The 17,721-nt window shown below is 35.4% G+C and overlaps 1 protein-coding gene across 1 annotated transcript in view; it reads right to left on the bottom strand.

Moving 5' to 3' along the window:
• Positions 1-17,721, bottom strand: part of TRPM3 (transient receptor potential cation channel subfamily M member 3) — a 417,168-nt gene that overhangs the window by 135,904 nt on the left and 263,543 nt on the right. Inside the window, exons 2-3 of the mRNA XM_059491854.1 lie at positions 4,087-4,166; positions 3,244-3,448 (exon numbers count right to left, since the gene is read on the bottom strand). Of these exons, the coding sequence (XP_059347837.1) occupies positions 3,244-3,448; positions 4,087-4,166 (285 nt within the window). The remainder of the gene's footprint in view (positions 1-3,243; positions 3,449-4,086; positions 4,167-17,721) is intronic.

Genomic DNA, 17,721 nt, shown 5'->3' with positions numbered 1-17,721 from the left:
TGCACTGAAGATACTTTAACAACTCCATGGCATTAGCAGAAGTCATTCTCTTAGGGAATTTTTGTTCCGCGTGGCTGTGGAAATGAAATTAATGGCTCAGTAAGTTCTATTTACAATATGTAAACCTATATCTTTGTTGTTTTGTTCCAAATCCTCATGTTCTGTTAGAATGTCAATATAATTTTCATTTTCACAGCTAAAGATCTGTTTGTTGTTGTCTGGTGGCAACTGATATAATATTTTATTATGGAAAGTATTATTACACTTACTATATATTTTGTATTAAAATCTAATTCTGTTACTCCAAATTGAGAAAACAATTATCTATCAGTTTTACATTGAACTAGTCTGTTCCATTAATTGACTCCCGGTTTCCAAATTATAAATCTAAGGTTATGGTTCCTATTAACAAACCCCACCCAATTCTCTGAAGTCCAATTCAGAACAATTTAACAATTTTGCTGTTAGCACAGACCCAGAAAATACTGCTCAGTTCGGTGTTTCCTTAGCTTAGTGATTTTCATGTGTGGGCATCCATTTCAGGAAATAAAATAGGGAATAGGTGGAAAATTTAATGCCAATTTTTTCCCTTGAGGATTTTCTTGATTTCGCCAGCTTGCCAAATCTTGCTGCTTTGTAAGGTTATTTTATTAGCCAATAGATAAAATATAAACTTACCATGATTGCCAGCAAAAACCAGCTTACATGCTATAGCATTATTTGATAGCCAGTATAAAAAAACATTTTTATAAATATTTATCATGTTTTCTCCCCTTTATCTTTCTTCCCTTATCTACACTGATCAGATTCTCTGCATTTGGGTTTGAGAATGTACAGCCGAGTAAGAATACTTCCAGTAGCTACTATGTACTCACTCCTTTTTTTTCAAGCTTTATTTTATCAATAAGCCTCCTTTTTCCCTCCTCTGCTGAAAAAGTTGGTGGTTTCCTTTGGTTGATCAAATTCTTGGCTTCCACAGAAACCTTTGGATTTTTAAAATTTTATTATTTGTAATATTTTATTATTTTATTATGGGAAAATCCTAGTACCTAGTAAATGCAATGGTAGGAGTTTAACTTTCTATTAATAAAACAGCAAAAGTAGTTAGGCAACTTTTTGACCATAGTCTACCCTAAAACAATGTTTGGGCATGGAAATATGAACACAAGGACATCTTCATGTTGCTTTTGTGGCAAACACATTATAACACAATTATTTTATCCATTTCAATTTAAATTGTTATGCAAGCCTCCTTGTTTGTGTTTTGGTCTTATGTAAGGCATTTTCCTCACTGGTGGAAAGCAATCACAAAACTCATTTGAGAGATATTTACTGGATTGTTTAATTTGAAGCACTTTTCCCACCAGTGGAATAATCAAATTTCAGGAGATTCTATAGGCTTTTTTTAATGAATGGAGAATGTGTTTTATTCCCATGTTTTAGGTGGGGTTTAATGATTACAAACAGATGGCATGTGCAGCTTCTTGATTCTATTTATTCTGACAAAATAAATCTGGAGAATTTATTTTGACACAATAAATCTGGAGAATTTCCAGCAACAAATGCATTGTCTTTATCCCTAAGTTTTAAATTGTTATTTAGTTTTCTGGGAGTTTAAGTCTCTTTTTCCATTTTCTTTTTTTCTTTTTTTCTGAATTGTTCATGGTTTCACTCCTGACTGCACTCTGTGACAATGATTTTCTTTCCCTTTTGCTGACTTCCAGTTTTATCTCCTCAGTTGCACTTCAACTGTAGTTCTTTGAGCACACAGCATGAAACTTAGAGTGTGTCCTGTCTCTTCTGGCACTATGCCAGGACATCAGAATCCCAGCAAATATGAGAAATCCTCTAAAAGAATTGGTGTCAACAGCTTCCATAAAACCTTTATCATTTCTTGGCTCTCCAAGACTACTTTTGTCTGGGCAGAGCTGTTTATTACTTTATAGCAATCTTCAAGGACATCACTGAAAAAGCTCTTATCCCTTCTCATAAAACTGATCCAATGCAAAGGATCCATATAAGGTTAATAACATTCATTACTGTATCTTTGGACCTCTGGCCTTGCAGATTTTTAGGTGGTTGGTTATCAATTGAACATATGATGACTGTGATACTCTCAGAGAAACTACCTAATTTTCTGTTTCTTGGTGCAGCAGTGCTTTCTAGCTTCTATCAAATAAGCAATCCATCTGCACAAACAGAACCATCCACTTCAAAAGTCACTTCAACTCCAGCACTTCTGTACACATCTGACGAAAATACTTTGCCCTCACTAGCATAATACCTGAGATTTCCACTGTCTTTCTCTCTGTTTTTTATGACAGACCTGAGTCACCTGTTGGGAAGAATTCATGCACAGAAAACAGCACTGGATTGCTGCACAGGTAATTCTGCAAAGTGCCCAGGAGCTCAGCTTCTGGCCTCAATGCCAAAGCAGTGTATTGGCCATGAAGTCCTAGGCACATGCTCCTCTGTCATTCCCAAAGATCCAGGTTCTGCAGTTTAGATAGAGTCAGAGAGATTGTTCCTTTCATGTAATATTACATAGAAGAAATACACTCATGGGTTAGTGTGTGTGCTGGAAACGTATCTCCAAGTTAGTGGAGCAAAGCCTTCAGATCAATGCACTTTGATACCACTCCACAGGGATGGAGTAACTACTTGATCAAGACATTTTGTAGTTCCTAGATAAGACACACTGGAGCCTTTTACTTCACTGAAATATGAACCTATACTTCCTATACACATCTACCTCCTATACACGTCTGGAGGAAAATTAATGGGAATTTGGTATTTTTAAAATCTGTCAGCTTTACACAGATGTAAAATCTGAAATATGAACCTATACTTCCTATACACATCTACCTCCTATACATGTCTGGAGGAAAATTAATGGGAATTTGGTATTTTTAAAATCTGTCAGACACAGCCAGGAATGGGAAATCATAGATGAATTTTAAAACCCTTCAGAAAAAGAGCAATGAGTAGCCATTGGAATGAAATTAAGACAGCAGCACATTAAGGCCTTCAGCCTTCATAAAGGTAGCTCCTCTTGCACTGCGCTCCAGCTTTTACAGTTAATTTTGTTCACCCACTTTTTGACACGTGACACATAAAAACATACATTCCAGTCCTACAGGCAATAACACTTTAGCATGAAGTTAAGAAAGAGCATTGTCCATTCTTTGTGAAGGCTGACTTTTAGCTAGCAGCATTATCTATCTAAGAGAAAAACATGGTTACCATGGCTTTATTGGAGTGGCCTCCTCCCTGGAACTCAATGGTTCCGAAGGCGTCCGTCGGGCTGAGCTGCGTGTGCTTGCTGATGGACCACTTCTCCGACTGGATGTCATTGCGAGCCAGCCTGGTTTCACTTTTCTCATTCTGAGTAACGGAGGCGCTTGGAGGCTGTCCAATGTGTTGGCCTGTCAGACGCCCACAGCAACACCTATGACATTAAACAAACAGAAAACCCGCGTCATGTGCGTGTATAAACTGGACAGGGAAAAAACTACAAAAAGAACCCAACCTCTTTTCAGCTCTGCTGATTCCTTTCCTGAAGCCTTTAGGTATGGAAGCAACAAAGTATATATATTGCCTTTTTTCCCCTGTGTCTTGTTTACTTTGGACTCCTCTGTATTTAAAAAAAAAATCATGCTTTGTTCTAAATATGTACAAAATGAAATTAAAGAATATCTCTTTTCTTCAAGTAACGTCAGGTCAAGTAATCAGCTTTTGCATGGATTTGCACAAATTTTAAATTGCTAGTTTAATGCATCTGTTTGCTTTCAACAGTGTTGTCATGTATCCAATTTAGGTAAATATTCAGTGCACTGAATATTGAGCTAAGAAGATAAGGAAATTAAACACAGATGCCGATCCACCCTTGATTTATTTTTTTTCTTATGAAATAAGTTTTGAAATGTAAACAAATTGTTCCCATAGGAATCCATCACTGCAGATGTAATTCAAACACCTTCTGAGTAAGTTTACAGTACTAATACCATATCCATACTATGCATACATATATAGACTCACTTTTTTTTAAACCAACTTTCATTTTTCATACAAGTAACATGCAATTACCTATGGGGGTCTTTGGTGCTGGGTATGATATGGACACATTCTCGCTTGTAAAATGCTCTTTCTATCCATGATTTCTGTGCCTAAAAAAGAGAAAAGAAATGCCTTGAGCTCTGGTTTTGTATTATATACAACCTTTAGTACAACTGTAGAAAAATTTTAAACAGAAGAGGAAATTTCACTGACTCTTCAGATAAGCCGTGCATATTTTGTAGAGGGCAAACATTACATTAGAATTATGTTTCCCTTCTAGAGCTAAGAAACCAACACAAGATTTTAATATTTTTTTCTTATTCACTAGCCAGATGACTTCTTTGCTATTACCATATTCTCTTAACAGAGGAAGAAATCTCTGGAGAAGAACTAACTCAAACTCTAAACCTTTCTGCATGGCAGAAAAAACCCTGCACTTATTCACTAAAAACACCTCTGTTTCCATATCAGTGATACAACTAAGCCAGCTCTAATTAAAAACCCTACAACCAGACCAACAAAATTACCTGAAACATTTTTACACTAGCACTGAGAGTAGTGTTTAACACAGAGGCAGAAACTACAGTTTCTATGTGGACACTTAAAAAAAAAATCTGTTTTTGAAACAAAACACAGAAAATTTTAACATATTTTGTCAGATGATTAGCAGGTAGCCTCTAAAATAGTAGATGTGGTTGTTCATAACACTCAAGCTCTTCCATCACATATTCACAAAAAAGCAGGAAATTTCCTGCAACATAGTCTTAATTGTCAGATACAAAAGAAGTCCTTTCAAACAGAGACATGGGTAGGAAAGAAAAAGGGGAAAGGAAAGAACCAACACAAAACAAGAAAGGAGAGAATTTCAGAGCTCTGAAATATTTTTAATTATCTAGGAAATCCTCACTCCATATAATATGAGTTATGGCAAGCTCTCTAAAACACTCACACACATAGAACTTAATAAGATAATTTGAAGCTTTCCTTTGAAAATTCATTTAAAACAAATTAACTTAATACATTTAAATAATAAAATTACCCACTTAACTGCACAGCATAAACAGAACTATAAACTATGGACTATGTAAAAATTATCTGAGAATTAAGTAATGTTATGAGCATTTTTCCTCTATGAAAGGACAACTTTTGAAATTGCCTTTGTAACTAACTGGTGTTAGTTTTTACTATACAATGATATAAAGGTAATACCTACATATTACTTTAACTAACTAATCTTACATCACTGTCTAATGTTATCTTCTTGTCCATTCAATCTGTATCCTGTTTTCCATGTTTAAAACCAGAACCCTCTGCTTCTGAAAAATGTGAAAATTACTGTGAAGAAATTTCTTGGAGTTGGTGAATGTCACTAGCACAAACTATAAAATAACATCACAAGAATTTCTAGCTATGTCTGCCACTTACCAGTCCCAGTATATAGAATTTATTCTTCTGCTTTTTACAGAGAAAATAATTCCTTGCTGGATCTAGTGGTTACAGGTGCTATTTAGCAATATTTTATCTTTAGTCTCCATACATTTTTATTTGAAAAATCTGCTGGACTTAATATCTTGTAGGAATAGCATATACCTAGGCTTACTTTCACAGTCAGGAAAAAAACCCCAAATTTAAATAAAACTGTATTTTATTGGGCAAGATATATTTTGTTTGAACAAAGTATAGTTAAATAGAAATTCTGAAAGCTAAAAGAGTTATACTTCACCTAAGAGAGACTGCCTTGAGATTTAATTTATCATAACTTCTAAATATCCTTTATTAAATATATTACTGTTTTCATCCTTTTCTGCAAACAATTTGCCATGGTGCATTTCCTGGCTACATAGAAGTAATGTGTCTTTTCTAAAGGTGGTCAGTAGCTAAATTTATCTTAAGTTCCAGTATGAAAAGGTGCCATAACAGGTACTTCGCTGAAATTTTTTCACTAGATATAAAAGCAAGACTTCAAAATGCAAGAAATTGACATTTAAAATTATTTTCCAACTCTTTCTCCTTTTTTTTTTTTTTTTTGCAAGTGGAAAAGAAACACAGCTACTTTTAAAAAAAAGTTAGTAACAAAAATAATAATTTGTGTTGGAATTTTCATCATGCTTCTTCAAAGGTAATATTGTAAAAATAACAGTCAGGTTTAAAATATTTATTCACATCAGAAAAAGATACTTTCCAGTTTTTGGATCTCAGACAATGTACTCTCCTATCCAGCAGAGTTGTGATGACAAAATATGTAATTTACTAATCTCATAATTTCTTGTCCTTCCAAATTTAAAAGAAAGCATCTGGTTGTGCTGCCCCATGCCAGTTATCCTTCTGCAACTGATAGAATTTTCAATGAACTATAAACCTCAGAGATATAATAAATTATACTACTTGCTGTAGAGTCTTCCTAACAGAATAACTTCAGGAAATCAACATATTAATAACTATACTGTCTGCATTAAATTCTCACTTATAATGCAAATTAGTAAAGTAATAAAAAGTTTAGAAGACTATAGCAAAGTATATTCAAGAGTACTAGAGCAAGAAGCTTATCTTCTCTTTCTCTTCAAAGACTCCTTCAGTAATGGTTAATGAGACAATTTAAAGTCCACAGTGAATTCATAAAGTACACGCCATACTTGAATTCGGGTTATTCACAGTCTAACTCTCCAGGTGCGTCTCTCTTTTTATTAACCTCGCTGCAAAATCTCACCAAGAACATTTTGTTTCTCTCTTTCCTTTACCTGGGTATCATTTCCTTGGCGTTTGAGGCTGTCCCGCAGCAAGCCCTGCTAGCCCGTTACGCCGCGCGCGCCCGCAATGCCCAGGCACAGCGAGCGCAGGCAGAGCCAGCAGAGCCCTCGCACCCATTAGCTGCCTGGAATGTGCCGCTCTGGGATTAGCCTTGTTAAGGGTTCACTGGGCACTCACCCATGGCCCCACGACACCGCTTGGTTTGAACGTCTAATCTGACACCAAAAGAAAAACAAATCCCTTGAGAGCTTGGATTTAACCGGCGCAAGCCTTGATGGGGTTTTTGTCTCCTCTCTTCTTTGCCCCTGAGAAAGCGAGCTGGTCAAAGTGTGATAAGATGCTTGGAGTTCTTAAGTTTGACTCAGGAAAACCAATCCATCAAAAGAAACACTGTACTAAGCTGGAAAGAGCTTGAGAACACAGGAGAAACTGTTAAGCTCCAAAGAATGAAAGCAGTGTGTTTATTGGGCAACTGTGAGAAATCTATACATAGTTGAAATATATTGCAAATAATCAACAATAGCATTTTCCTAAAGAAACTGGGGTTTTGACTCTGTTTCCCACCAAAACTGCTGTACTGTAGTGCATATAACTTTTCATAAACACAAACCTTTGTCCCACAGAAAAAAGCAGCTGCATTGTTTTCATCATAATTAAAAGCTGGTAACTTCAACCAAAAGTTGAATATTTACAAATCTGGGGACTACTTCTTTGCTGTGCCCTCTTGATATTAACACAGATGAACAACTTTTTCATATGAACATCTTAATTTTTATTTTACTACCTAGCAATAACATAGGTTTAGTTACTGACTTAAAAGTTTTTGACACATGAAGTATTTTGACTCTTAACCCCCACCACCATATTTACATTAGCTCATACTTATGCCTACATCCCTTCCTTTCCTTATCATTAAGGTGCATGAAAAATATTCTGTCCACCCTTGGTAATGAAGAAATAAGCTCAAAACTGTTCTGCATGGCCATTAGCTCTGATGGGACCAGAATGGGCAAGGCTGAGAATATGCATCAACTTTTATACTTCTTACACTATCACACATGTGGAGAGCTTCCGCTAGGCTGGCTAATCCACGAGATTGCTTTTGTCTCTTGGTTTCCTAAGTTTTTGGATAAAATACAAACATATGTTTTGTAAATATTAATGTATATATTAAGAATGTACATGCACACACACACACACACACACACACACACACACACAAAACCATACATTCTTTTCCAGCAAACCTGTGAGGTTTCTGAAACAGAGAATGTGTGCTTATCTTGTCAGATCTCTTAAACACAGGATTGGACCAAAGATGGTCTGTGGATATTGATGAAGGTGATGTTGGAGCCAGGAAGGCAGCTAGTAAACAGTTCATCGAGGTAAAAAATATGATGGGGAGTCAGCAGGTAAAGACAGCTTGCTTTTTAACACAAGGGTTTGGTTAAGAGGATGGAGAAAGAGTGAGGCAAAGAAAGGAAATATCTAATGACTGAGATAACTGGTTAAGAATCTCCATTGACTCTGAAGTGAAACTTCAGTATTTGAACCTGACAAAATTATGGAGATTGATCCTGGATTCAGGTTTCAGCTTGCAGAGTAACATGGGGCAAAAGCCACATCTTTTATCTTAAGAACAATGGTTATATTAATTCCTACCGTGGCACTAGGACATTTTATAGGTAGGGACTTCAGAGTTGGCATACACAACTCATGCTAAGGTAATTACAACTGTCTTTGCTTATTTAAAGATGCATTAACTTAGGACTGTGTGGCAATGAAACCACCAGCACCATACTTCTGTTTTCTGAGGCGTAATAAAGAAAGAGCCAGTACACAGAGACAGGTATTTGTTTCAATATTGTACAACTGCAAAATAGTGCTTTCAGAGTGGATGCTGCCCATTTAATGATAAAATCTTCCACCCACCTCACTATTTATGAAACAAAATATTAAAATAGCAATTAGCAATGAACTCAGTACTGGCTGCTCATGGGAGGTGAGGGCAAATACTTAAAGAAGTTTCATTGGGGAAAGAGAAGTGTTTGAAGCCTTTTTCTGCTTTGCAGGGGGAAAGAGAAGCTGGACGGGCAACGGAGTATTACTGAAGCACATTACAGAGAGGATCAGAGGAGGGTATGGTGACGGAGCAGCATCAATACTATTGCAAACTGATGTGATTAGTATTCCTTAACCAAATGGGAAAATTCCACTGTCTCTGAATAACAACCCTATACCTGTAAATTTCTATATCTGTATTAGTATGAAGGAGGGCAATGCTTCAGCTTAACCTTATTACAAGGTGTGCTTGAGACAAATTTCTAAGCCTCATTTCAACACTGTGCAATTATAAGAACTATAAGCACTTTTATGTCATTCTTGAAGCATTAGGAATTTACCTGTCTGAACATTAACTCAGGAACCATTGGGCTGTCCCAAAAGATTTAGTTTTCTAACAGAAATTTATTGCTAGTAGCCTCTTAGAGGCTGGCAATCTGACCTTTACCCACTAGAGCTGTACTTATGTATGCTTTGTTCTTTTTCTAACAGGCTTCTCAAGCACTTTATCACCAGACTTGTTACAAAAACAATGCTGAATTGTCTTGAAAACCAAGTTGTATGCAGTACAGAATAGGAGGGCATAGAATACAGTAATTTGCTGTTACAGTATGTTACAGAAATTATCTCCTAGCATTGTTTATCACATGCAATTTTTATATGGTACTTAAAAGAAATAAAGTAATTTAAAAACAATTAGGAGCTTTTCATTCAATGGTTAATTATTTTAGTAATTATATCTGACATTTTTCTTACTGCAAGGACACAGAAAATGTTATGTCTTTGCTAATGCTACAGTGGAAATGTGCATTTATACTTTATATAGACATTATATGGAACAAGCATATGTCATTATTATCCATGCTATGACAATTTGACTGAAAGCTTAACAAATATTTTAAAAAGAACTAGGGAGAATTATTAGATCCAAAATTAGTGTAGACATTCAGGTTCCTACAGACTTCCTGAAGATCTGTAGAAGTGTAAGGGGAAAATTTTAAAGAAAATGTCATTAAAATGAAGGATATAATGTAAAGAATACTTTCAAAAAGTGTTTTCCTTTTATGAATTTTAACATATGAAAGGAAGAATGAACCCTATCAACCTAATTAATGAGGTTTCTTCAGATACATATTTATGATTTCACCAAAGTTGCTGTGAGTTTAAAATTCTTTAAATAAGTAAATAAACCCTTTCTAATAATAAAGATTTACTTGATCCCTAAACCTAGATAGGTTTATCTAGACCTCTGTTTGATCCTTACCAGTGTCATAAATAGGGGCTATAAGACAGGGAAAACACATCAAATGTGTATAAGGCTTTCCACTGGGACTTCCTCAGCTAACAATTATCCTCTGCTCATGGACTTTCTGCATATTTGTGATTTCTACATGCTCTGTAACTCTTAATGGGATTTCTCCTATCAACTTGCCTGCTGATTTCTTCCAAGCTTTCAGCTTCTTCACCTCTTTCTCCTTGCTGCAGAGGGATACACTTCCTTCTGTTTGTTTTGAATGTGACTCCTCATACTTTCCCATTGCAGAGAGAAGCACTGAACACTCAGTTCCCACTCATCCTCTTCATACCAGCCACGGTTTTCACGATACCTTCTGATGTTCTTCCCCAGATTAATAATTTATCAAGTATCCCCTTCACACAGAAACTTTTGATTATCTTTTATCATCCTTGTGCCCCTCTCCAAATCTCTTTCAGCTTGATTCTTCTTCTGGGAGGAATCAGAGCTGTGCACCAATGGTAGCCTGACTACAGATTGCTGCTGTGGCAAGTGGATATTCAGTGGTTTGGTACGTATTTCTTGCCTAGTAACTCTCATAAAAGATTGATTTTGTGTTCTTGACCATCACAACTGAGCACTGTGGTATACTTTCACAGAAGTAGCTGGCTAAATCCCAATACTTCCCTTAAGTGTAGTAAAGAATTTACAATATTAATGGTGAAGAACAGCTATAAAAATCAAGCAGTTTTAATGAAATCTTTATTACAGAGCAGTATTAATAAACCTATATGAAGTTCTAATTTATGTCAAATGCAGCTTAAAAATAATAATAAAAATGATATCATGCAAGTCTGTAGCTGCAAATACATGACTAGAAAGCAAAACACACAGGAAATATTGTTCTGACAGTCTGTGTTGATAGATTATTTGTCTTTTAAACTACTAGGCTTGTTTCTTGATTCTAAACGAGTACAAAATTATTCCTAACTCTTCAAACTAAGGAAAGAAAATACCTTTCACATTCAGCAAGGTCCTATGCTGTCTAATAAAAATCGTGAGGTTAAAATGCACACGTAGGAGTTATGCACTGAATCTAATTCTGGACTGAACTAGTCATTCTACCTCATAAATGTGTGACAGCTATAACACTGTCTGCTTTTTCATTAGATTGAGGTGGTTTTGTTAGCCACTGTGTGGGTGATGAGCTGATGAAGGAATTAAAATTAAACTGTACATAGCTGCAGGAAAGGGCCTGAACAAATGAGGATTCCAGATGTTCCCCAACGCGAAACATTCAGCTGAACCAATTTTGTGTCCCTGTTCACATTTCATCTTATCTAACATGCTGTATTTATGCCCAAGCCCCTCTTGAGCCCCCTGGGAACATCACATCAGGTGTCCTCTGACTGTGGTAAAACTTCAACCACATCTCTCCGCTGTTCTTGTAACTAACTTTGTGTCACACATCAGTGTGTGCCAGCTGTGTTGGAAGCCTCCTGGACCATTCCTGCCATCTTTATAATGCAAAACAAGAGTACTAAATTGCACAAATCCCGCACAGATGCAGCTATTTAGTTTTCTGTCCCACCACCTCTGTTTCTTACTTTTCTTTTCCTAAAGTTTTAAGCACCAGATTTTACTGAATTCTAGGGAACCCTAGGGAACATCAAATAACAGAGAGATATGTTTCAGGCATGTGTCTAGCCCCATGTATTGTTTAGATTTCAACAGCCAAATGGTGGCATTGACAAGAGTATTTTTAATGTTAACTTGTTTATATATGTTCTCTTCAAGAGATAGTGGACATATTCTGAATTAAGTTATAATATTTCTCCCTCATTTGACATTCAAATTTCATTAAAAACAACATCTTCAAAATTTCAGATGTAATTATTGTTATATGATCCATCGCAACCTTTGATTTCAGTGACATTTGAACTGAAAATAAATGCACTACTTTAACTAACTCCTAAATATTACAGAAAAATATTTAACAAAAGATGCCAGTGATTTATCACTTGAAACAAAACTAAGTAAAATCTTAGCAAGTCTTGATACTGCCATCAGATCTAAGGAAAACATTTCTAGCACATTATCAAAATGAGTATTTTGACTTTTACTGAAACAGCTATAATTCACCAAACAGGATATTGAAAAGACAAGTTTTTAGGTTTGAGAGTTTACATTCAAATCTGACATTAGCACAAAGCATGAATAGAAAAGCATTCAGAAATATGACACTTAACAAGAAGTAAATGCTTTATTTTTAATTTGTCGTCTGTACCTGCTCACATAATAGTATTTCAGAATTATTATAATCTAGGCTTAGCTGTATGGTTAGCATTTTTTCCCCTGTTAAGCCACAGAGACTTTTAATATTTGATTTTCCTGAAAAATATCAATGAAGCTTCAATGCAAAGTCTACCTAATGCAATGTTTTAGTTGAGGAATAAATAAATAAATAAACGAATAAACGAATAAGAAAAACACAACTAAAGTATCATCTGATTATTGAATTCCTGAATTAATCAGGAATATAGTAATAACATATAGATACCTTTTTCTTACAAAAAGATGGTTTCATTGTATTGTCTACAGCCAATTTACACAGCTGTGAACTATGAAGTTCAAAATACCTAGAGAATACAAGCGTTTCTGAAGCAATGGGAGTGAATTATCAGTTTGAAACACTGTCAGATAAACCTGGTTCAGCTTTTGTGAACAGTGTGAGAAACTGTTTCTATGGATTTTGCTTCTGCTTTAAACCTACAATGCTGTTGTGAGGCAAGAGTGTGCAATTGTGTGATGATACAGGCATCGTAATTAAAATATCATGATTCAGCAAAACTGAACACTTAGACCATTGTAGAACTAGAAAGATTCTATACTTCTGACCAGATGTTTATAGCATTATGTAAGTCAGTAGTTTTTCAAAGAAAGGTCTTAGATTTGATACTATTTTGTAACCTACATTGCTCTGCCCATGTAAAAATGACTCATGTGAAAACTAGTGACACATTGATGTTTTTTTAATCATATTATGCCCAAAAGAATTCTATGTCAAACACATAGCTGTCAGGTTCAAGAGACAAAGCATTACTTTTTTTTTATGTCAAGGAGTTTTCCTTGTCTTTCTAGTATTTCTCAGTTAGAATCACAAATATGTGAGAAAACTTGCAGGCCTTTGTGTACTACACTAGAATATTTTTCATCCAGGTTAGGTTGATGCTCTAGTGCTGATCATTGCTCCTTTACTCACTGCGACGGTGCAACTTTGCTTTTGCCTTCTCTTAATCAGCAGTGTGATTCAACTCCAAATGAGAAACAAAGACTGAGTGACTACTGCTGTCAGCTCTTCTCCCTCTCATGAGGAAGCAGTCAGACTACCTGATCCAAGAACCCCATAACACCCTGAAAATAGGAAAATTACTCTGAGATAGAATTAAAAAGCAAATAAATCCATCATATTTTGAACCCAATTTTACAGAAGTGTGAGAGGCAAGGTATTTTTTTTGCCATATAGCTCCCTATGGCAATTTCACAGGTTGTCCTCAGCATGCACTTCCTAAATTAGAAAAGGAAGTAAAACCTTGTAAGTTACATTCAAAGCAAGATATTCCAGCGTTCTATGACTCAAGCATGATTGTAAAAGCACACCCATTTTTCTAAGATGCATTAGTATTATCATATTTTTTCTTTCTGCGCACATAAATCCATTATTCCTCTTCTGAGATTTATTTCTAACCACATACCTTAAGCAAAAGTAATATTATAGTATTTTTTAATAATAAATTGGCAATCACCAAATAAGAGCTTATAAAGTTACATTACTTTTCTCTAGGGTCAAAAAGGATAGCCTTGAGACATAAATTCTTATTAAATTTCAGACTAAGAAAAGAATAAAGTCACTAGAAATATAAATTTAGATAGGTACATTTCATGTTTCTTGTTTGATCTGAACAGTGTCTTACCTTAAAAGGAATGTTGCAAAAAGGATCAGTTAGTATTTCTGTTTAAGTAAATATTAAACTTGGTTAAATCTGTGGAATTCCATAAGGAAAAGAAATTATATGAAATCTCAAGCAGGATTTTAATTTTAAATTCTTGTGTAAAAAATTACTTTGAAGGTGATCTATATCAAAATTTAATCATATTAACCATGCTGTGTATCAACACATAATTATGACCTACATTATAGATAATAGAAAATACTTCAGTGGATTTTCCATTCTGTTTTAATTTACAGAATGAGCTTTGATGATGTTTGAAAGGTCTACTGAAAGGCCCTCTTTCAGCCTGCTCTGGCTCTGATTTAACAAGACTATTAAGACAGTCCTACAGTTTCATTTTTAATCCTTGAATTAATATTAGGATTAGAATTTTATAGTGAACCTGGGTGGGCTTCATTAAATCTCAAATCCTGCAAATTCTTGCTTTTGGGCAACCCACAGTTTCATGACTGGAAAATTTGAAGGACTGAAGCCTAACAATGAGGAAAACAAGCCCCATGCTGTCACACTGCTGCCATAGTTTCTTGTTCTTTTAGCCACAACAGGTAACTTTTTGTCCTAGTTTTGTTAACTAGAGACCAGAAATGATATAATAATAAAAAAAAATATTTTTTGCCATGTAATATTTCTCACATGCAATAACTCCTGCAACTGTGTCTATATACGCATAAGAACAAAACACAATTGGAGTGGAGGATCCCCACTACAACAATGTAGAAGTAAACAGCAAGCATGAATAATCCTGTTGAAGCCTTGGAAAAGGACTCAGACTCAAAGGCAAAAAACCCATTCATCCTCCAATATCCCCACTCTGTGGGTCTGAGCACTGTTTTCCCTCTCTCCATAAAATTTTGAAATTAATAGTCACGGTAAAGGCTAGTGATTGATGATACAACCTGCAGAGGATTAAGATTATATTTGTACCATCACAGGAAACATCTTGGAAAGCCACTGTGAAGGCATTTGAACACAAAGACAGGAAGAAGACAATGGTCTCTACTTCTTGGTAGATTTTCTGGTTTTTTCCTCCAAAATGCAGTAAAATATTTTCATGTGAACAGACGGATTTTGTGGAACAACCTTTTATGACGAACTGAAATATTTTCTGCAGGCTAGTCAGTCCCTCTCAGAAAAGCCAAATTACTTCCTTAAGCCATTCTTGACCTCACTGCAAGCTATGGGCCTAAGAAAATAGGCATTGGTGTGGCTTCTGAGTCAACTGGTCAGTCTAGGTAGTCACAGCTGACTCTTCCTACTTGGAAAAGTACGCAAGAGAAAGAGAGTTGAGGTGATCTAGGATGGTTTAGATCATGCAGTGTAAAATGCTAACACCACTGGCATGGCACTGCAACTTCCACCCTGTCACTCCATGAAAGTTGGTGGGGCTGCTGAAGGGTTATACAAGACTGCTAAAAATTGCCATTATGCTCATCCACTGGTAACAGAGTTGCAATTTAAATTCCTAGACACAAAATTACTTATATGAAATCTTATATTAGGCAATTCATTTGGGGGATTTTTGGGAGTTATCTCACTGAGGTGTTTTTTTTTGTTTTGTTCTCTTTGGGTTTTTTTGTTTTTTTTTTAATTCTTGGTTTTTTGGGGAGGTTGGTTTGGTTTTGTTTTGCTTGTTTGTTTTATGGGTTTTTTTTTTGTGTTATTTTTTACTTTTCCATTCTGTGAGACTTACTCTGAGATTTGCAGTGACAGAAATCAGAATACAAGCATGTCTGAAGAATCTGATTCCTTTAGATGGAAACACTTTGGAAAGCAAGGTGGTATGGGCCTTTCTTTAAATAAATACCAATCAAATATTGTCTGTTAAAGACAATGCAGTGCTTATAATACTTGACTTGAACTCTACAAGGGTATTCAATACTATGCACCCAAATACATGTGACTGAGGACAAAAATCCCTGCTGCTCTCCAGTGCTCTATGCTGACGGCAGCTTGCAATGTTCTAGAGGATTCTGGAAGGAATGAAACATGTAATTTGTGATTAACTAGAATTTCCGATTTTAATGAATTCTCATAGTACAGATAATGTGAAAAGAACAGTTAAGAAGTAGGTCTTACTATTTGCAAAGTTTTATTTGCAAAGTTTTATCCACAAGGAGGGCATACGAGTAGTTTTCAATTACTTTTTTGTTTTGACTTGACTTTGAAATGAAGGCTTTAATGTAATTATTTTTTTTTTTTTTACTATGCTGAATATTAAAATCTAGTGACCAGAAAGAAAACAATACAAACCCTTTTTACTTTAAAAAGGCTTAAGAAATTTCTCCTTTTTTCTTGTATTTTGTAGTTTAAATCTTCTGGAATTTGATCACGCAGCACATTCCAGCTATCTGTCCCAGCAGGCCCCTGTATCAGGACTTTCTGATTACTGCTTATGCATTGTTTCAAAGTGAACCCTTGAAGGATTTAATTTAATAGAGATTGGTACTTTTATTAAACAGTGGTTAATTGAAGCCTCCAAGTTCCGCTAAATGTTGTTCAATGAAGTGAATTAGTTGCTTTAATTTTTGCTCTCTCACACAAGAAAATAACACTAAGTGAAATAAAGACCTTTTTCATGGGTCTACTAAGGTGACATTATTATAGGGCTTTTACCTTATGTATTTTAAGCTGGAAGTTTTCTAATTTACAGAGGTACCTCTGGTTCAGCAAACTTACTATGTTCAGCAAACAAACTATGTTCATCCTAAAAGCCCCCTCTTGGATTGGTTTAATTTTTAAAAATAATAAATTAAGACCACTGTCAAGAACACCTTACTAAATGTATGACCAAAACCTGTCACTGTTTCCTCTTTCTGATACAAAAAGGAAATAAATCAGAAAAAAATTGTTATGGAACATTCATAATTTTTATTTTAAGTTTGATTGTTTCCTAGGTTTTCCTCTGTATAGTTTTTTACGTGACAATTATTTTCTGTTGACTCCTCATATTAAGAGGGATTGTAAAAACTTGTAGAATGTCAGTAGCTCATTAATGAATATTGGTGGCTCACTCAAGACCAGTTTACTAAAAGCTTATTTATAAAATTTTAGATTCTAAATGAAGATGTCTGCTTCATTAATTTTATCTGTTGACTTCTCAACGAATGATAACTCAAAATTTAATTAAATGTAATAGGTCATAATAATTTTACAGCACTGTCTGTTCACTGGAATTCCTTGCTTAAAGAAAAAACCTAATTCTTAGTAAGATCTGGAAGAGAACTAAATAAAAGAAAATAACTCATCAAATGCAACTGTACCAAAAACACTGGGAAAAACACTTCTGCTTTTATGAGAGTTGTGATAATAAAACAGCTCCTATTTTTGCCAAGCAGAATAACTCCTGCTGAGCTCCAAGGGGCAGTGAGGAAAGGCTCAGTTCAGAGTTGAGCAGGCATTCCTCTGGTTGCTGCCTAGCACAGAGCCCTGGCCAGGTGTGCAGGGAGGTAAGAGGCTGCTGTGGGGGCTGTGTTACACAGGTGCAGCCTCCAACACCACCCTGGCTGCAGCATCCCGAGGAGCTGCTAAGTGTGAAAGATGCTCACTACCAGTTTTTAAAAAAATAATTAATAAATAGGCTTAATTAGCTACTGTTGCTGCTGTCAACCT

Source organism: Ammospiza nelsoni, chromosome Z (assembly GCF_027579445.1).
Source record: "Ammospiza nelsoni isolate bAmmNel1 chromosome Z, bAmmNel1.pri, whole genome shotgun sequence".
NCBI lineage: Eukaryota > Metazoa > Chordata > Aves > Passeriformes > Passerellidae > Ammospiza > Ammospiza nelsoni.
Note: the sequence above shows the minus strand (reverse complement) of the source record. Positions and strands in the feature narration are given on the sequence as shown.